The sequence below is a fragment of the Panthera leo genome, chromosome B3, assembly GCF_018350215.1.
Source record: "Panthera leo isolate Ple1 chromosome B3, P.leo_Ple1_pat1.1, whole genome shotgun sequence".
NCBI classification, from domain to species: domain Eukaryota; kingdom Metazoa; phylum Chordata; class Mammalia; order Carnivora; family Felidae; genus Panthera; species Panthera leo.
In genome coordinates this window covers 118584545-118605994 of record NC_056684.1, presented here as the reverse complement: position 1 = coordinate 118605994, position 21450 = coordinate 118584545, and the positions used below count along the sequence as shown (strand labels likewise).

The following is a 21450-nucleotide window of genomic DNA, read 5'->3' as shown; positions in this document are numbered from 1 at the left end:
TCTCAGATCCTGTGTTGTACTAATTGATTATGAATAACAAATTACAAATAAAAAGCTCTTAAAAAGAAAACCTGGCTTTTTTGTTTTGTTTTTAAATGTTATATTTTTGAGAGAGAGTGCAAGTGGGGAGGAGCAGACAGAGGGAGACACAGAAACCCAAGCAGGCTCCGCGCTGCCAGCACAGAGCCAGATGTGGACTCATGAACTGTGAGATCGTGACCTGAACCGAAATCAAGAGTTGGACGTTTAACCAACTGGGCCACCCAGGTACCCCTGGCTTTTTGTTTTTAATAATGCCTTCCTACATAATTCCTTTGTCCCTAGCTTATAGGGATTCAGACTTCCCAATTCTGTTCAAAGCCATTATGTTTATTATTACATAATATGGTCATTATGTTTATTATTACATAAAAGATAGTACATATTTTGGCTAGCCTTTATACTTCACAAGACAATGTATAGGTTTTTTCACATTTACTAAAAGAGGCACAAATGTGCATTTGCATTAAGTATAACATGCCTGCCATAGTGTAGACATGTTATACATGTGTTATTACTCATTTCACTGATCACTGAGAGCTCTTGGCTAGTAGAGAAAAGCACTATGACTTAGCAAGAAGTTCCATGGGGGAAAGGAAGCGTTTAGTTAGATTATAGACTCCTTACTATGTCAGACTCTTGTGATTCTTTCTGAATATTGGGTATCATCAGTTCACCAGAAGAGTCTGAGATTGGTACTTGCTGGGTGATGAAGGTTTGATCTTGAAGCTTACTGTCATCCCTGCAATGACGACAAAATGACAGACCTGTCAACAACCACATATTCATGGAACTTGGTTCAGAACAATAGACTTGTCCTACAACTCCCACTCAGTTCTGGCACATATAAAATGTCCACCACAGCCACTGTGATCAGGCTTACGTTCATTACCTTGTCAAGACAGCTCTTACCCAAATTCCTTTGTTTCTCCATCATCAGCAACAACATAGTCTGGAACTGAAGGCCTAGAGCTCTGGCTATATTTTCTGTGGTAGATAAAAGTTAACAATGAGGCAGTGTCTCCTCTTGTCCCATATTTCAACTGTGCTTTTTTTTTTTTTAAGTGTATTTATTTGAGAGAGAGCATGCGCACATGTGCATGAAAAGAGGAGGGGCAGGGAGAGAGAATCCCAAGCAGGCTTCACGCTAAGAGTGCAAAGCCCGATTCGGGGTTTAATCCTACCAACTGTGAGATCATGACCTGAGTCAATACCAAGATCAAGAGTCAGATGCTTAACTGATAATCATGATGATGATATTCCTCCAATAGCTATTAATGGTGATGCTTAAGACGGAACCAGAGTACTGACCAAAAACATGGCCAGAGAAATTCCCTTCCCACAAAAAGAACCTCAGAGCATAGAAAAATTACCCAATGGTGATGGACCCAGTATGAAAATTTCTCCTCATACTTTGGAAAGTTTGGTTTAAGAACAGGAAGTAATCATATCACTGATTGAATATTCTAATAGAAAGTGAGCTGAACAGGATTATAAAAAGTACAGTGGGGGGGGGGGGTGCCTATCTGGCTCAATTGGTAGAGCATGTGACTCTTGATCTCGGGGTTGTGGGTTTGAGCTCCACATTAGGTGTAGAGATTACATAAAAATAAAATCTTAAAAAAAAAAAAAGCATAGTAGGTTGATTTGCCAGCAGGTAAGGACACATGCTCCACTTCTAAAACTTGTCCTCAAGTTGGTACATATGAAGCAGAATAAACCCATTCAAAATATGACTGTATTAAATAGTCTAATAATTATGCATGAGAAAAATATACTTTGGGGGTTCCTAGGTGGTTCAGTTGGTTAAGCATCTGACTCTTGGTATCAGGTCGTGATCCTGTCATGAGGCTGAGCCCCACATCGGGCTCCATGCTAAATGTGGAGCCTGCTTGGGATTCTCTCCCTCCCTCCTCTCTGCCCCTCCCCTGCATTCATGTGCTTGCACATGCGCTGTCTCTCTCACTCTCAAAATAAATAAACATTTAATTTTTAAAAATGTACTTTGGATACTACTAGTACCTGAGTTACAGCCAGTGTGGTTGCTAGTGCACTAAAGAGTGCAGTTTATTGGTTATACTCCTTGACTTAGTTCAATCACAAAAATAGCATACTATTAGATTCACAATCATACAATCAATTGAACTCTTAATGAACTTCCTAACTGCTCTGCTTGCCCTGGTAGACCATCTATCATCTAATCTCTCCCCAGTCTGGTTTGAGCTTTCTCATTTAATCTCATCTTCACCACACATTTCACTATTCGATTCCCATCTTCTTTTCCCTTCAACCAGCTCTGATATGAGATTCCAACAGGCTTAGACATCATTCCATTGCAGCTAGATTTAACTTCATTGCTTTGGTGCGAAGATTTCACTCACATTTCTTTGTTTCTGCAGTATTGAAAACAACATAGTATGGAACTTGAGACCTAGAACTCTGGTTGTTTCTTGGAGTATAGAAAAGTCAACTCACAATGAGACAGACATTCTGTAGCTATAGTCTGGATTCTACCTTCCCCTCTAAATAAAAATAAATAAAATAAAATAAAATAAAATAAAATAAAATAAAATAAAATAAAATAAAATAAAATAAGACTCTTTGGAAGGCTCCCAGAGACAAAAGACCATTTCAAAGTCTTCCATCTTCCACTTAGCCTAAAATTCTTTAAACTCTTCTCTTTTGGCTGTCCTCTTCCTTGTTCTCCTGTTCACTGCTGTGGTTATTTCTAGTCTCAGCCATTTACCCTTCTACCTTCATACAACCTCCTACACTCAACTACCAATTTTCACTAAATATGCTTAAATCTCCTTCCCTAAACACCTGTACTCAAATCAAGGAGTATTTTTCGTTTCAATATACTGCCATCATCTCCAGTTCAACATCGAAAACATTCCTTGCTATTTCTTCTGCCCAGAATGTTTTTTCCTCCACCCTCTCTTCCTATATACCTTTCAGAGGTCAGCTCAAGCTTTTATTTCTTCATAAACTTTCCTGACCTCCTCAGTTGGGTCATATTCCCTTAATCTAGCCTCTCTTACCACTGTACGCCACTTCTTTGAGCTAATCTCATAGTTGTCCTTTAATATTTGTGTGATGATTTGAATAATGTTTTCTTCCCACATAGACGATGAACTCCCTGAGATTAGGAATGATGTCTTTATTTGCTCAACACTATATCCTCAATAAATAGTAGGCGCTCAGTATGTATATGCTACATGAATTAATGGATGGATTAAATACAATTTAAACATTGCCTTCACATTGGCTTTCCAGGTTTTTCACTTGCCTTTCATACCACCAGTTGTGCACTTCTAAGCTAAACACCTTAAACATTTACACTTTGTTTTCTTGATTTCTTTTGCCTTTTATCACTAAGTCCTGTCTCTCCTTCCTAAGTGCCTCAGTTTCTCCCCTTTTCCACTCCCGCCCACACCCTCCACTGCCGCACGTCCAGAGTAACACGGCAGCTTCTGCTGGTTCCCCACTCTACTTTTGTCCTGCAGTCCATCCTATGTATATGTGTCACTGCATTAGGTTAAGGTCAGCTCTGGGAACAGTGGCTTATGAACCCTTTCAGTGAGACAGTATGAGAGTAGGGCTTATCGCTCTTGTATTCCTTCAAGGCAGAAAAGGAAAGTATGTTATACTACTTTAGAATAACAGTTGCACACGTTAAGGTTTTTCAGCATGGTTTTTAAGGCTCATCATAATTTAATCTATAGATCCAACCTTGTTTCTTCTTTTTTAATTTGTTTTTTAATGTTTATTTTTATTTGAGAGACAGACAGACAGCACGAGCGGGGAGGGGCAGAGAGAGAGGAAGACACAGAATCCGAAGCAGGCTCCAGGCTCTGAGCTGTCAGCACAGAGCCCGATGTGGGGCTCAAACCCATGAACTGTGAGATCATGACCTGAGCCAAAGTCAGATGTTTAACTGACTGAACCACCCAGGCGCCCCAACGTTATTTCTAATTACTAATTACTCTCATTGCCACCAGTTTTCCTCAAGCCATGAAGTTTTCCTCAATGTTCCTCAAACACCCCACCTCTATTCCTACCTCTGGGCTTCTGCATAGGCTGTCTACAAAGCCCCTTGCCTGATGTACCCTTCCCACTCTGTCTACTATTCCACTCTCCTACAAGGCACCCGGCAGCATCACACTCTTTCAGTCTTCTTCCCTGAAGTCTTCCCTAACTGCTGTAGGACACTGACATGTTGTCTGAACTCCAGTGATACTTTATTGTGCCACCTGATTTTTTTCTTTGCTATGTTTGGTTTTGTTTGGGCAACTAGATTAGAAACTGTAATCAAAGGCAATGTCTCTTAATTCCTGCAAATGTTCACAGTACCTAACACAGTACCAAGCATGTAACAAGCAGTTAATAAGAGGTTGATTTATTTTAGCCACTTTATAGTTCAGTACCAGTGTTGTAGTCATTGATAAAGCATAGTGGAGAAAGAGAGTGAAACGAATCATTAAAAAGAATGATTTGGAGTATCTGTGAATTTCTGTTTTCCTCTCTAGGTCTTTATCTTGGTATTAGAGAGTCTCTAAATCAATAATCAGCTTAAAAATCACTTATTTGTTTTTGCAAACCAATAAAATCTTTTTTTACCAATAAAATCTTAATAATTATTTTGCTTCTCTTCAGTGACCACTCATTCAGCTGAACAATGCTGTACCTTCCTAGCAAGCATTACCTTAAACATCTAAGATCAGTCTCTTTTCTCCCCCCTTTAATTAATCTTTCATTTTTGTGCTCATTCATTCATCTCCCATCATTCATCTCTGGGAGTGACAGGTGCTAAGCAGCATGACCCTTTTCCATTTTCTGATCCTTTCCCATTCCTTTAATTCTAAGTGAGAATAAGTTCATTCTTCCTATATGGTTTCTAGGTTTGTTAACACCTTGGTATTTCACTACAGAAATAGGGAGTTACCTGGAAACAAAACCATTCATTTTTGCAAAGAGCAATCGCAAGACTTTCTCCTTTTGCTCCCAGGTCAAATCTTCAATATCCACATTTCCTTGAATATCCGTCCTGAAGAATGTCAAAGGCAAAATGGCCAAAGTAAGCATCTCTCCTTTTTAAAATTTAAAATATGTAAATATGAGAAAAGAAAATTTCCAAACCATAACTATTATGAGGTTTCCAAATATAATGACTACAAAGCAAACTGTGTCCATTACAAAATCACGAAGTTGAAGAGGATATCAATATGCTAGCCATTCTGAAATGCTATGTAGTCTTTAAGATAAAAATAAGAAAAACTATAACACAAAAAAATGTGTGCTCAAACATTAAGCAAAAGGGCAAAAAGTTGTAATATAACATTATGCATCCAGATACAAAAAGAAAAGGAACAATACAACAAAAACTAGTTGTTTACAAGGTGAGATTATTGATAAATTCCTTTTAACATTTCTTTTTGTATAAGATATTTTGCTATGAAAACAGAGTGACAAGAGGTACGTTTAGAAAATAACACGTAACTTATCTAGTCTATTTACCTACTTCCAAATAAGGCTGCAGCTAAGCTTTCCAGGCAGGTCTTTGGCTATACTATAACTTTCCCAGAAGATTTGTAGTCTATTTACTATTTATGAAAGCTGGCTGACACTGTAGAGAGTACTGTATTTCACAATGTAAGAAATGTTTTTGCATATACATCAGTTGGGTTAGTTTTCTTTAAAAGTTTAGGTTTTGCCTTATGATCACCATACACTTAAATTGTCCTTCCCCAATCTGCCTCTTAAGCAGATGATGTAATATTTTAATCACCATTTCTGCCCTGCTGGTACAGGCAATAGAACACTGAGGTTAAGGTGAGAAGTTGTTCAGTAGCAAAAATGTCACACAGCGCAGAAGAGGAAGAGTCCAGCTTCTGCAATAACAATGTGGAGAATCATTTTATATACCTCTCTCTGAAATACCACTTTGCAGACAAAAAAATGTAAAATAGACTGGCATATGTATGCTAGGGACTCAACTTGCTTGACGTATTAAATTAAAAAAAGGACATGGGGCGCCTGGGTGGCTCAGTCAGTTAAGCGTCCGACTTCAGCTCAGGTCACGATCTCGCAGTCTGTGAGTTCGAGCCCCGCGTCAGGCTCTGGGCTGATGGCTCAGAGCCTGGAGCCTGCTTCCGATTCTGTGCCTCCTCTCTCTCTGCCCCTCCCCCATTCATGCTCTGTCTCTCTCTGTCCCAAAAATAAATAAACGTTAAAAAAAAAATTAAATTTAAATTAAAAAGAGGACAGGGCACCGGGGTGGTTCAGTTGGTTGAGCATCCAGCTCTTGATTTCAGTTCAGGTCATGATCCCAGGGTCGTGTGATCAAGCCCCACATCAGGCTCTGTGCTAAGCGTGGAGCTTGCTTAAGATTCTCTCTCTCTCTCTCTCTCTCTCTCTCCCTCTCCCCCACTCGCATGCTCTCCCTCTCTAATAAATTTTTTTTTAATTTTTTTTCTTAATGTTTTTATTTATTTTTGAGACAGAGAGAGACAGAGCATGAGCAGGGGAGGGGCAGAGAGAGAGGGAGACACAGAATCCGAAGCAGGCTCCAGGCTCTGAGCCATCAGCACAGAGCCCGATGCGGGGCTCGAACTCACAGACTGTGAGATCATGACCTGAGCTGAAGTCGGACACTCAACCGACTGAGCCACCCAGGCGCCCCTCAAATAAAATTTTTTTAAAAAGAGGAAATTACAGAGAAATTATTGGTAATACAAGTAATAGACTTCTAAATATGGCAAAAAGGTTTTAAAAAATTATGGTATGGACATTTTGAAGAAAACAGTCTTATCTTTCAGAAGCCACTGACCATGTCCAACCTTCCCAACAGATACATAGTTTAAAAGAACCTACTAATTAATCCATTAAAAAATAAATCAGAAAACACATTTGGAAGCACTGTTAATAAGGTGTTCAGTACATAGTAGTAGGGAGTCCTTTTAAGTTTCTCAAGCTAAGGCCTTTGAAGAACCTAATTGCTGGGAGATAAAACTTTTTTTTTCAGAATAATCTTTAAAATGCACTCTAATTTATGGTTCATAGGAGTTAAGAGTGCACTGACAGAAACGCTAACAGGAAACAGTCATTGTATAAAGTCTACAACTGTCTCAAGCATCCTGCTACCTTTATTATGGTGGCAGTAGATCTGTAGCATGTATTTTGGAAACTTGCAAGGACTTTTGGTTAGTACAATGATGGGGTCCCACTCCTGGATGTCCTCCAACCCATAGAACAGTTCTGTGCAACAAAGAATTATTACAAAGAACTGTTATATTGATTTCTTAAATTATATGTTTAGTTAGATATTATCTATGAATTTCATCTCAGTAAAAGGAACGTTACAAAATATTTGTGAAAGTAAGCTTATCAAAAATGTTTAACCTTAATCTGATCACACCTTTATAATGAATTTACAAAAAAGAAAATAAAGGAACATGTTCAAAGATAGTACAATGACATTCTATGGAACAAATGATCTAGTCTCTTTAATAAGTCTCTGTCTTGAAAAAAGGAAATCTACTAAGAATACCTACTAAGCCCCACACACAGTGCTAAGCACAGGGGTTATAAAGACAGGTAAGACAGTTCCTATCTTCGAGTAACTTAGTGAGTAATCTATTCAATACTTAGATATTATGTAACTGAACTCCTCAGAGTGCTTATTTCTCTAAAGGGCACAAAAATAGCTGCACAAAGGATAAAATATTAAAGCCATGATTAGTACCATTTCTCAGCCTCCATAAGATCTTGAGTTACGCTATTGGTGCTGTGCTCTTTGCCATCGAATGTTCGGATCCGGGGATATTCTGTTCTTCCTGCACATGCCTCTCTCATTTTAAAATTGAAAGCAGCTTGTGCTACCTTTTTGTAATGCTTCCTGCCCAGTAGGATCTGTTGCTTCACTTGGTGCAGAGCATCTAAAAAGAACCTTTCCACTTCTGTTCTCTCATCCAGTATGTTCTTGGCCAGCCTCTTCACTCGATTCATTTCCCTGTCCTTCATCTGGAGAAGATGTTGCAGCTTGTCAATTTCAACCTGACCTGCTTGGTTCTCTATCATTGCCTGTCGCTGCATTTTTAGAACTTCAGCCTCAAACTCTCTGGTCATACAACTCAGGGCAGTCTCCAAGCTTACCACCTTTTTCTGAAGAGTTTGGATTTGTAATCTCTGCTGGGTAAACTGCATTATCTTTTCCTTAACCAACAGATCATTGATTTCCTAAAAACAAAGATGAGAGAGTTGATTTTCTTTAATCAATTTCAAAACTTAAAAGTTCCTCACTAATTTCCATTACATCATTAGCTTAAATTTGATACCAGGTTGAGATGATGATTTTGGTATTCTGTGTACCGAGAGAAAAAACATCCCAGGGTTCTTCTCTGGACTTGTGAAGGCCACTAATTTTGCTGATTAAGAAACTTTCCTTTCTCTAAAATTCCAATAGTTTAAATATTTTATATTATTGAAATGGGTAATTTCAAAATCAATAAGATTATACAGTAAAACATTAACAACTGTATACTGGAAAATGTTTCCTAGCCTAGCCTATAGGCTAGTGGCCTATCCCTTTTCCATTGTCCCTTTCCTCCTTAGTAATAAAACTCCATTTTTTTTTTTTTTTTTTTCAGGAAGGCAGGAAGCCCAATTGAAAATTCCCAGTCTCCCTTGCAGTTCAGCAAAGCTATATAACTAAGTTCTGGTCAATGAAATGTAAGTAGAAGTGTTTGCAGGACTTCCAGGAAGACTTCTAAAGGGGAGGGGGGGCGCATAATTTTTCCTCCCTGTCCTTCTTCCTTCCTGCTTTCTGGGTAATGGTTAGAGATCTAGCAGCTGCTTTGGGCCATGAAGTAACTTTGGGGATGTAAGCCATACGTTGCCCAGCAGAGTTAAGGAAACTGAGTCTCTGTTGACTTTGTGGCACTACTCTTCCAGCTCTGGATTGCTAACCTCCAGACTTCATTTAGAGGAAAGAATAAACCCTTACATGGTAAAGCCACTGTTGTCGGGGCTGTTACAGCTGAACCTATTCGGAACCAGTAATTCAGAGACCAACTCTAAGCAAAGTAAAATGAGTATTCTAAGGTAGTAGAGGATAGGGTTTACATTTATGTTTCTGATATATTCTTTATAAAGCCAACTCAAATACTTCTTTTTTTATGTTTATTTATTTATTTATTTATTTATTTATTTATTTTTGAGAGAGATAGAGAGAGAGCACATGCTCAGGGAGGGGCAGAGAGAGAGAGAGAGGGAAGCAGAGAATCCCAAGCAGGCTCCGTGCTATCAGCACAGAGCCTGATGTGGGGCTTGAACCCACGAACTGTGAGATCATGACCTGAGCAGAAATCAGGAGTTGGACTCTTTAACTGACTGAGCCACTGAGGCATCCCAAGTCAAATACTTCTTATGCCATTCTCATAATTAATCCTTTCAAATAAGAAAGGTACATCATCCAGACAGAATAAAAATGGTCCCAAAGTCCTCATGTATCATTATTATACTCAATTCTTCATATTTACCAACCCAATCCTTAAATAAACAAACGAGCAAACAAACAAAAAACCCAGCAAGTCCAAATGGAGTGGGAACCTTCTGATGTAAAAGGAAAGTTTGAGTATCTTGCAACTTCTGGGAGTTTTTTTGTAGAGTGTCAGCTTCCTTCAGGTGGTATGTGAGGGCTTTCTGGAGATAAACATTCTCTTTAAAAACGGCTCTTCCAGCATGATTCAGTTGCCTGAAATAGATAGATATATGATCCCAAAACACAGGTGTTAAGTTTTAGATATTACCAAACTAGAACAATGACCGCCTTATCCCCCAACATTAAAAATAATGACCACGACGTATTTAGTTTATGGTAGGGACTCAAAAGAGGTGGGGTATGTGACTAAGTTTTCACCAATGGAAAGTGAAAAGTTACGTGTTACTTCCAGTCCAAGGCAGTTAGGAGCAGATGGGTTTCCATGCTCTCTCCTGTCCATATGACTGGATGGAAGAAGTCCAAGATAGAAACAGCCCCAGTTCCCGAATCACCACTCAAGTAGAGCTATCAGACTTATACTGGATTGTTAAGCGAGCAAGAACTAAACCATTGAGACTTCGGAATTTATTAACACAATTAAATGTTACTTTCACTAACATACCTCATGACAACTCTATACAGTTGCTATGATTAACCCCGTTTTTAGACGAAGAAATTTAATTTCAAAAAGGTTAGGAAATTTTCCAACAGTCAGTCATGTCGGTATACATGTTGAGAACCAAAGTCTAACTTCAAAGCCAGGGTTATTTCCTCCACACCACCTTGCTGCAGAAAGGGTGGGTGAAAAAGGGGCGGGGACACAAAGAGAAAGAAATAACGAGGGAAAGTAAACAAGAAAATTTGAAGAAAGCAAACCAAGAGAGAAGGGATAAGACAATATGATGAGAACAAAACAGACCAGCAAAGAGATAAGAGAAGCTATGAAAAAGAAAAAGGAAGCAGCAGTCTCTTACGCGATAGCTTCATGGTGAGCTCTGTCTGCCAGCATTATTATCTTCTTTTCAGCCTCTTGTTCTAGTCGATGCTAAAAAAGAAAACAGACTTTTTTTTTTAAAGTTTATTTATTTATTTTGGGGGTGGTGGCGGCAAGAGAGAGAAAGGACAGGCCTTCAGCTGTCAGGGCAGAGCCCAACAAGGGGCTGAATCTCACTAACTGTGAGATCATGACCTAAGCCGAAATCAAGAGTCAGATGCTTAACGAACTGAGCCACCCAGGTGCCTGTAGGCTGTTTTAATAGAGTTATATTTCTAACAAATTTACACACCAAAAAGTGAAGTATTTATTTTATAATGTCAAACAAAATACTCCTGTCCACATGACCTAGTGTGAAGAACTCCAAGTACTGGTGGAATAGCTAGCAAAGAGGATAGTGTGAACACAGGAACCTCAGGGTACCATCTGATCTCCCCATTAAAGAAGCAATATGACACATAAATAGAAAAAAAAAGTCCACATCAATATTGGAAAGTGGAGCTTGGATAAATTTCTGCTAAATACAATGTGGTTAGAGTCATCTATTTATCCAACAAATCCCTATTGAGCATTAGTATTGTATCAGATTTTTCAGATGCTGGAGATTCTGTGGTGAAAAAAACAGATAAGGTCCCTGTTCTGACAGACCTTGTATTCTAGGTGAGATCCAAACAACGATAATAATTAAAGTGCACTGAGCTTTTACCACGTGCCAGGCATGGTTCTAAGAGCTCTATGTGTATTACTTACCTATCACAAGAACCCTAAAAATTAGACACTATTATTATCACCAAAAACAAGGACTGAGGAAACAGGGAAAGAGAGGTTAGTGACTTGCCCAAAGTCAGATAGCTAGTAAGTGGCAGAGCAGAGATTCATACGCAGGCAATGTGATGCTTGTTTGCTCCCTAACAAGCAAACAAATGAGAGAATTAAACTGTGATGAATGCTGTGAATGTAATAAATGGAGTAATGAGATAGATAGTAACTGGGGGAGATTATGTTAGATTGGGGTTTAAGGAATCCATTTCTGAGGAAATGACATTTGAGCTCCTAAGAATGAGAAGAGCCAGAGCTGGAGGAAGAACATTCCAGAAAGGAACACCAAGTACAAAAATATGTCATTGGGAAAGGGCTTGGTGGTTCAAGGAACAGAAAGGATTAAATAGGGAAACAAAACACCTATAACCTGAGGGATGTGCTTTATATGACCAGGTGGAGACGAATAAACAGGGCTTACCGGAAAGCCCTCTGCCACAAACCAGCAGCACTGGGGTTCAAACCAGCACAGGAGTTCGTACCTAACCATGAAGTTTACACCGAACATACTGAGACAGCTACTGCTGTGGCTGGCCATCCCAACACTCATTCCCATCCTCCCTTTCCGGCTTTCACTAGTGTCTGGAAAAAAACACACTCACTTTCCCAGCATCCAATATAACATGGCTCTGTCCAATGAGATAGATGTAAGACAAAATCTGCTAAGAGCTTCTGGGAAAGCTTTTATGGTTTCCAAATAAAAAAGGACAGATACAGCTGGAGCCTCCCTTCTTGCTGCCTTAAACACAGACAAATCTTAGAGCTGCATTAACCATCTTGCAACTATGAGGGAAAGGCCAGCAGCCACCTACTTCCAGACATAAAAATCCTATTTATATAGGCACTGTCAGACATGTATGCTGCAATCTGATGAAGCGCTCCTAACCTTTGTGGAACTGCTGCACTTAGCAGAGAAGAGAACAAGCTTAGGGGGTGGGATAGAGGGAAAAAGGCAATTGAGAGCAGCCCATTCCTGAGGACTTCCACTCGTAACAGTGCCAGGAAGTGCCTGAGAAGGAAAGCACCAAGATGCTCCTCCTGCCCCATTCCTAGGTTATTTAATACAGAAACGGGAAATCTAGAGCCACTTTTTATGGCAAATTTTTTATCTAAAGCTGATATGAGTACTTATTTGCCCCACCCTCAACTTCCTACATCCCTACCAGTTTCTGAAAGAAATCTGTTCAATTCTTCCCTAAGAATGAACAGTTAAAGGAAAGTTTAGAAGACTTAAAGAAAAACCATGGGTCCTCTGAAAAGCTCACAGAGAAGTGTTCCAATGCACTTCCCACAATTTGGAGAATTAATGTCAGAGGCACAGAGAAATGTGGAAGTTTGTGATATGCTAAGGAACATTTTTGAGCCCCCTTTTTTTTTTTTTTTTTTTAATTTTTTTAACGTTTTATTTATTTTTGAGACAGAGAGAGACAGAGCATGAACAGGGGAGGGGCAGAGAGAGAGGGAGACACAGAATCTGAAACAGGCTCCAGGCTCTGAGCTGTCAGCACAGAGCCCGACGCGGGGCTCGAACCCACGGACCGCAAGATCATGACCTGAGCCGAAGCCGGCCGCCCAACCGACTGAGCCACCCAGGCGCCCCGAGCCCCCTTTTTATTAACACCCTTAGTTTAGCTTGGTTTGACTAAGGAAACACCTTCACGTGTACCAGAGTGACTTTTCCCATCTCATCCCCCTACATAATGTGCTACATGCAGCTTTCCGTCCACTAGGGGAACACCAAGCTGAAGGGACTGTGTCCTGAAGCTTCGGATAACAATCCCTCTTTAGGATTTCAAGAATCTCTAACTGACTAGACACTGAGATATCTAGAACAGGTTTCATTTTCCCTATTTTTTTATCTGCTGTGATTTGATAAACAATCCTCTAATAAGATACCAAAAGAAAGGTTGACATGTCTCAGAGTGCATATAGATACTTATAATGTTTTAGTAAACAAAATATTTCTTCTTTTTAAAAACAAAATATTTCTTAATTAACACTAAAGTGTTGTACCTTTTCTTCAAAAAACTTGCCCTCCAATCTTCTAAGAGTCTCCTGATGTTTCCGCTCCGTGTTCCTTAAATTCTCCTTAAGCTATAATTACAATAACAAAAGAAAAAAAAAGATCAGTAGGAAATGGGGGTGACTGAGGCACATTTCTGGAAAATTCTCAATAAAAAAACATTCTCTGTGATACATTATTTCTTAATCCTGAACACATAGGAAAATTCCATGTCCCTACCCGTGAGTACCATATTTCCCACCAATCATCTATAGACTTACAAGATCAGTATTGAGTTTCTAAAAAGTTATTCATGAACAACAGTTCCCAGAACAGACAAGTTGTTCTCATAATCATATTTGCCAAATATCTTCATTTAAACATGTAGACTCATAGAATCATAATATTTTAGAATTGGGGCACCTGGCTGGCTCAGTTGGAGGAGTGTGTGACTCTTGATCTCAGGAGTTCAGGTCCCACGTTGGGTGTAGAGATTACACTTTAAAAACATAATATTTTAGAATTGAAAGGGACCTTAAAATTCACACCAGACAATCTCCCACTTAATATAGGATTCTTTCTATGAGAAAAATATCTAGAGACAGAAGTATCACGAATTCAAATGTCATTAATTCATTAGACTAGCCTTTCATAGTTCCCATTTTTAGAAAATTCTCCCTAGTATTAATCTAAAATACATCTCCCTATGATTCTCATAGATGGATCCTTCTGTCCTAAAAACATGTATACATGGAATAAAAAGGACATAAAACTCTTCTAGGCAAAGAAAAGTAAGCTAATTTAAAGCTATATTGTAGTCTACATTTACTGGCAATCAGTCAGGCTGAAATAAGCATACTCCATCTAATCCATAAAAAAGGCAGTAGAGTGTCCCATGAGACAACTGTTTGACTCTGGGCAAATCACTTCTCTAAGTCTCAGGTTTCCAGGAATAAGAAGAGAATAATAATAGTAACTAGCTCATAGGGTGTGGCCAGGATTAAATAACAAACAATACATGTAAAGTACCTAGCTAGAATAGTAACCATTTAATATACCAGCTAGTTATTATTATATCTACTACTGTCCTCCCTTATACTTAATAATTATCCTGTGATCTCTGTCCAAAGTGTATTAAATCTCCATTTTATATGATCTCATTCAGATATTCTTTCTCTCTGTATTTTTCATACAATTTCTAAAAAAATGCCTTCTGATATCATTAAAGACTGAAAATTAATGTCAGTGTACAAGTTTATGGAAATGTCTATCATCTTAGTGTGTGGGAAGATGGACCTTTCAAAATCCATAAATTAACAAATGTTTCTAAAGATAATTAGGTAATACCTACCAAAACCGTTCTTTTTGGGGTGCCTGGGTGGCTCAGTTGGTTAGGCGACTGACCAGCTCAGGTCGTGATCTCATGATTCTTGAGTTTGAGCCCCGCATCAGGCTGACTGCTGTCAGCACAGAGCCCACTTTGGATCCACCGTCCCCCTCTCTCTCTGATCCTCCCCTGCTTTGCTCTCTCTCTCTCTCGCTCTTCTCTCAAAAAAATTTTTTTTAATCTTTTTTAAGTTTATTTATTTATTTATTTATTTTTTGAGAGAGAGAGAGAGAGAGAGAGAGAGCGCAAACACGAGCACATGAGCAGGGGAGGGAGAGAGAGAAGTGAGAGAGAGAATCCCAAGCAGGCTCTGCTCAGCACGAAGCCTGACCCAGGGCAGACACAGGGTCCACCTTGGTCCAAACTCAAGAATCAGATGTTTAACTGACTGAGCCACCCAGGTGGCCCCTATCAAAAACCTTTAAAAGTTTATGTTCTTTAACCTACAAATTCCACCTCAGAGAAGTTATCCTAAATACTAATTACAGATGTAGAAAAACATTTTGTTACCTAGGTGTTCATCAGTTTATAATAGTGGAAAATTAGAAAAAAGCTCAGATGTCTAACAATGAGGGACTAATTAATAAATCATGATACATCTACCCATGATACATCTTACCTAATAAATTATGATACATATGCCTCGACTAGTCAAAAGATTTTATAGAAAAATATGTAATGGCATTGAGGGGTACCTGGGTGGCTCAGTCAGTTAAGTGTCTGACTCTTGGTTTCAGCTCAAGTCATGATCTCACGGCTTGTGGGACTGAGCCCCCCATCTGGCTCTGTGCTGACAGCATGGAGTCTCCTTGGGATTCTCTCTCCCTCTCTCTCTGTCTCTGTCTCTGTCTCTCTCTCAAAATAAATAAACTTTAAAAAACAGTACCTTTTTTAAAAAAAAGAAAAAAGGAAAATATGTAATGGCATTGAAAAATGTTCACAACAAAAGTGAAAAAGTCAGGGTAACAGTTTGTACATAATAACCTCATTTTTTAAAAAATAGCATATATATATATATATATATTTGAAAGATGGCTACTTATTTATTTATTTATTTGAGAGAGAGAGAGAAAGAGAAGAGGGGGAGCATAGGGAGAGAAAGGCAGATGGGGGAGAAAGGCAGAAGGAGAAAGACAGAATCTTAAGTAGGCTCCATGCTCAGCATGGAGTCGGACACGGGGTTCGATCCTACAACCCCAGGATCATGACTTGAGCTGAAATCAAGAGTCGGATGCTTAACAATCTGAGCCTCCCAGGCGCCCCCTAAAATGCCATGTATTTTTAAACGTCTCTACATAGAGGAAGAAAAAGAGAAAGAAAATAGACCAAAATATTTAATGGTTATCTCTAGGTAGTATAACTGTGAGGAGAGGGCTTTTAATTGTCTTCTTTTTTATCAGCTAAATTTGCTGCAATGGGTATTATCGCTGTCAAAAGAAGATAGACTAAAACAAATTATTTTAAAATAACTGCAACCTACCAATGTATGCTCCTTCTGTTAATTACATAGATAGAAATCATTTTTTCTTTAAAATTTATGCTTTGAGTATTTTTTGATAATCTAAATTTAACTAGCCTCTTTTCATTTGTATAGTGAATTCCATATACACAGTATAATTAATTTTCTTCCTTTATCTATATACTCCCCTCATTTTAAGTTCACAGGCCTCTACATCTGCCCTAAATCTTCCATATTTTGAATTCCAGAGAACCACCTTATTTTTTCCCACAAACCAGTATCTTTTGCCTGAATTTTAAGTCTTCCTGGCCCACGTCCCTTTTGAAAAGTCCGAAATCTATTTCTCCATTAGGTGGCAATATTGTTCTTAAAAAAAAGAAATCATACCTCTAGAATACCCACTAGTTAATTCATATTGATTCAGATTGTATACCTATACTTAAGATAGCTATTGTGAGAGTTCCTAAAAAGTTACCAATCTTAAATTGATTCAATCTTCAGTATTTTCATATTAAAAAATTTGATATTCCTTCTAGAAAATTTTAAGCTTTTTTTTTGGAAATTATTAATTGTAAAGTATTTTGAGTATATATTGCAATGATTTAATATACATATACATTATGAAAGGATTCCTCCCATCTAGTTAGTAGAAAACTTGATATTCCTTCAATTACATTTTTTAAGTTTATCTATTTTGAGAGAGAGAGCTCAAGCCGGAGGGGCAGAGAGAGAGACAGAGAGAGAGAGAGAGAGAGAGAGAGAGAGAGAGAGAGAGAATCCCAAGCAGGCTCCACATGTCAGCACAGAGCATGATGTGGGGCTTGAATTCACAATCTGTGAGGTCATGACCTAGCCAAAACCAAGAGTCGAACACTTAACCGACTGTACCACCCAGGTGCCCCAATCTTCAATTACATTTTTTTAATGAAAAGACCTACTCAGAATTTAACAAAGATTTATTGAGCATTACTGTGTTATCTTGTATTTGATGAATACAAATGAACAATGATGTTCATGCCTCAAAGAATTTGTAACTAGCAGGGGAGAAAAGACAAATAATGAATATGCCAAGGTAAATGAGCAAAGTGGTATAAAAGAGATAAAAAATGCTATGAAAACACACAAAGTATTATTTTTTTTTTTTGCTAATAATCTTTTTTCTTTTTTCCAGCTTGATGAGATAAAATTGACATATAAAATGGTATAACATATAACATGGTATAAATAATAAATAAATAAATAAATAAATAAATAAATAAATAATGAGCTAACACCTCCATATTGTCACATAATTACCATTTCTTTTTTGTAGTAAGAACATTTAAGATTTATTCTCTTAGCAACTTTCAAGTATATAATACAGGATTATTAGCTATCATCACCATACTGTACATTAGAATCCCCAGAACTTTTCAATCTTATAACTGGAAGTTTGTATCCTTTGACCAATATCTCCTTATATCCTCCTCCCTCCCAGCTTGGGTAACCTCTACTCTGTTGCTCGGAGTTCAGCTCTTTTTTAGATTCCACATATAAGGGATATCATATAATGTTTATCTTTCTGATTTTTTTCATTTAACATAACACCCTCAAGTTTCATCCAAGCTGTCACAAATGGAAGAAAATTAATACTTTTTTTCATAGAAAATTATTACTTTGATTTATTTTTTTAAAAATTTTAATGTTTATTTTTGAGAGAGAGAGAGAGAGAGAGAGAGGCAGAGAGAGGGAGACAGAATCTGAAGCAGACTCCAGGCTCTAAGCTGTCAGCACAGAGCCCAACACAGGGCTCAAACCCACAAACTGTGAGATCATGACCTGAGCTGAAGTCAGACCTTAACCGACTGAGCCACCCAGGTGCCCCTAAAATTATGACTTTTAAACATGACTCTGGGGGACAGCCTTATGGAGGATATGCATTTGAGCTGAGCCTTTGAAGAATCGGTAAAATTTTAATGGATAGAGATCTATTGGGAGTATATTCTGGATAGAAGAAACAGTTTGAACTACGAAAAAAATGGCAGAAAGGGGGTGCCTGGTTCAGTCCATTAAGCGTTCAATTCCTGATTTCCGCTCAGGTCATGATCTCATGGATTGTGAGATCGAGCCTCACATTGTGCTCTGTGCTGACAACAGAGAGCCTGCTTGGGATTCTTTCTCTCCCTCTCTCTCTGCCCCTCCACCATTTGCTCACTCTCTCTCTCAAAATAAACAAAAATGAACTTTAAATTTTTAACGTTTTATTTATTTTTGAGACAGAGAGAGACAGAGCATGAACGGGGGAGGGGCAGAGAGAGAGGGAGACACAGAATCGGAAGCAGGCTCCAGGCTCTGAGCCATCAGCCCAGAGCCCGACGCGGCGCTCGAACTCACGGACCGCAAGATCGTGACCTGAGCCGAAGTCGGACGCTTAACTGACTGAGCCACCCAGGCGCCCCAAAAATGAACTTTAAAAAATATGGTAAAAAGACTTCAGGGATGAGTAAATATCCAGTTTGGATGAATTAAAGGGGGTGTGCATGAGGAAGTAAAAGGAGAAAATAATGTTTCAAAATAGGTGTTGGGTCTTGACTTTCACATCAAGGCATCTGGACAATACTAGGTTTACAAAAGAGAAATACTAAAGAAGATTCTTCAGGGAGTTAATCAGAACATTTCCGTATTGGTGCATACTTTGGACTGTGGTGATGTGGTGGTTTTAAAATACATCCACAACTTCTTTGATGGTCCTCCCTTCAAATGATGGAACCTAATTCTCCATCCTTAGACTGTGGGCCAGAGTTAGGGATTCACTCCTAACTAATAGAATATGACAGAAGTAATGCTGTACAATTTCCAAGGCTAAGTCAAGAAAGGGATAGCTTCTGTCTGGCTTTCTTTGGGATTATTCACTTTGGGTAAAGTCATTGAAAGGCCCATGTGGGAAGATGCTGAGGCCTCTCAGTAATTACTAGTCCCAACTTGACAGCATGTTAGTTGGCACTGGGAAACAGATCCTGAAGCTCTAATCAAGCCTCCAGATGACTGCAGCCCTGGCTGATATCTAGACTGTAACTTCATGGAAGACCCTGAGCCAGAATTTCCCAGTTAACCTGCTCCCAAATTCTTTTTTTTTTTTTTTTAAAGTAGGCTCCACACCCAACGTGCGGCTTGAACTCATGACCCTGAAATCAAGAGTCACATGCTCTATGGAGCCAGCCAGGTGCCCCAAACTGCTCCCAAATTCTTGACCCATGGGAATTATGTTTTTAACAAATGTTTAGTGTAGTTTTAAGCTGCTAGATTTGAGGGTAATTTTTCTTCAATAATAGGTAATAATGCAGGTGAAGAAATAGAGAGGGCACGACTAGAAGTACTGGGCAGGGATTCAGATCAACAGGGTTCTGCTACCAGCTCTACAAGTTACCACGAAAGTCACTTAACATCTTTGTGTCTCAGTTTTGCTCATCTATAGAATGGCTTAAATTGGCCCTAAAGTTTCTTTCAGCTCTAAGATTCTATGAATTCCATGAAAGGATTTCATTTTAGATGGTTGCCTTATATCACTCACTTAGCAAGTTTTATTAGTAAGTACCAGTCTAGCGACTAGTGAGGAGTGACAAAGACATTCACAAGTAGATGATCTGGCTCCTTTTATTCTCCTCAGTTTACAAAACTAATGAACAATACAAACATAAAATAACTAGAGAAGACAGTTATATAGCTGCTATTTTAAGGAGTTTAATGTGGTTTGTTATTGTTGTCGTTTTTGTTATGTTTTGTTTTGTTCTGAGAAAGAGAGAAAGAGACCAGGTGGGAGAGGGGCAAAGAGAGAGGGAAAGAGAGAAACCCAAGCAGGCTCCTTGCTGTCAGCACGGAGCCCAACACAGGGATCTAAGATCAAATCAGATGCTTAACAGACTGAGCCACCCTGGTTCCCCTTAAGGACTTTAAAGGTCTGGAAACACATAGAAGGAGAGAGTTCCTCAGAAAATACTGCACAGGAGCTTGTATAAAGATGAGCTACTGAAATTAAGAACAATTTTAAAGTAACAGAACAACAGTTGTAAAGCAACAGGCAGTCAAGTTCACAAAGTCAGCCAGGCAGGGAGGTTGGGAGATAACTTTGCAATTATGACAGAAAGAGTTAAAACACTTTCCTAGGGGCGCCTGGGTGGCGCAGTCGGTTAAGCGTCCGACTTCAGCCAGGTCACGATCTCCCGGTCTGTGAGTTCGAGCCCCGCGTCAGGCTCTGGGCTGATGGCTCGGAGCCTGGAGCCTGTTTCCGATTCTGTGTCTCCCTCTCTCTCTGCCCCTCCCCCGTTCATGCTCTGTCTCTCTCTGTCCCAAAAATAAATAAACGTTGAAAAAAAAAATTTAAAAAAAAAATAAAAAAAAAAAAAAACACTTTCCTATACATTCCTCCAATTTAAGAAAGTGTCTTAGACTTTCCCACTTTGCCTAAAATGTGCCAACTCATTCCTTTAATTAGAGCTTTTAAGAGTACTCTATTACGATTTTTAAAGCTATATAATCATAACAAGTAAATATCAACAATTATGACATTACTCCTCTTACTGGAGACTAGTAGGAATAAATATGCTAAATATTTTACACACATTATTTAATCCACACAACATCTCTAAGAGGAGACACGTGATATTATAGCCACATTTTACAAATGAAGAATCTGAGACTCAGAGAAGTTAACAGACTATCCAAGGGCCACATAGCTATCAGCTGCGGAGCCAGGACATGAAGTCCCTGATTTCAACCACTACAGTATCTTGTCTGACTTATTCATTTCTCATACACCCTTGCAATTTGGCAGTTAGCTGGGAGGTAAACAGAGATAGGATGCAGGAACTTTGGTTTCCCATCAGACCTTGTTCTTGCTCAATAGGGTTCTGGGGAGCCCAAGGACTGCTTGAGAGACATTGCATGCTTGGAGAATACCATGACCAAGAATGAGAGGCGTCAAAAGGGATGGTGGAAGGGCCTTAAATAATACTAAATAATACTTAAATAATACTAATTTCTATAATCATAATTTTAGCAGTAGTAATACTAGCAGCAGAAACAGCAACAGCAGGTAATATTTACCACCCAGTGCTAAGCATTTAAAACAGATGATTTCATTTAGTCTTCACAATGACCCTTTAAAGTTGGTACCATTATTCCCAGCTCCATGGCTTAGATGAGGAAGCTTAACAAGATAATATTCAAGTAG

At 38.8% G+C, this 21450-nt stretch overlaps 1 protein-coding gene across 8 annotated transcripts in view; it reads right to left on the bottom strand.

The window, feature by feature from the left end:
* The window catches only part of BBOF1 (basal body orientation factor 1), a 54427-nt gene that overhangs the window by 18876 nt on the left and 14101 nt on the right, over positions 1-21450 (bottom strand). For all 8 annotated transcript variants that reach the window (XM_042943757.1, XM_042943753.1, XM_042943754.1 and 5 more), the window contains exons 5-11: positions 13407-13487; positions 10555-10625; positions 9649-9793; positions 7784-8277; positions 4985-5086; positions 952-1026; positions 667-781 (exon numbers count right to left, since the gene is read on the bottom strand). In XM_042943757.1, coding sequence (XP_042799691.1) covers positions 667-781; positions 952-1026; positions 4985-5086; positions 7784-8277; positions 9649-9793; positions 10555-10625; positions 13407-13487 — 1083 coding nt within the window. The remainder of the gene's footprint in view (positions 1-666; positions 782-951; positions 1027-4984; positions 5087-7783; positions 8278-9648; positions 9794-10554; positions 10626-13406; positions 13488-21450) is intronic.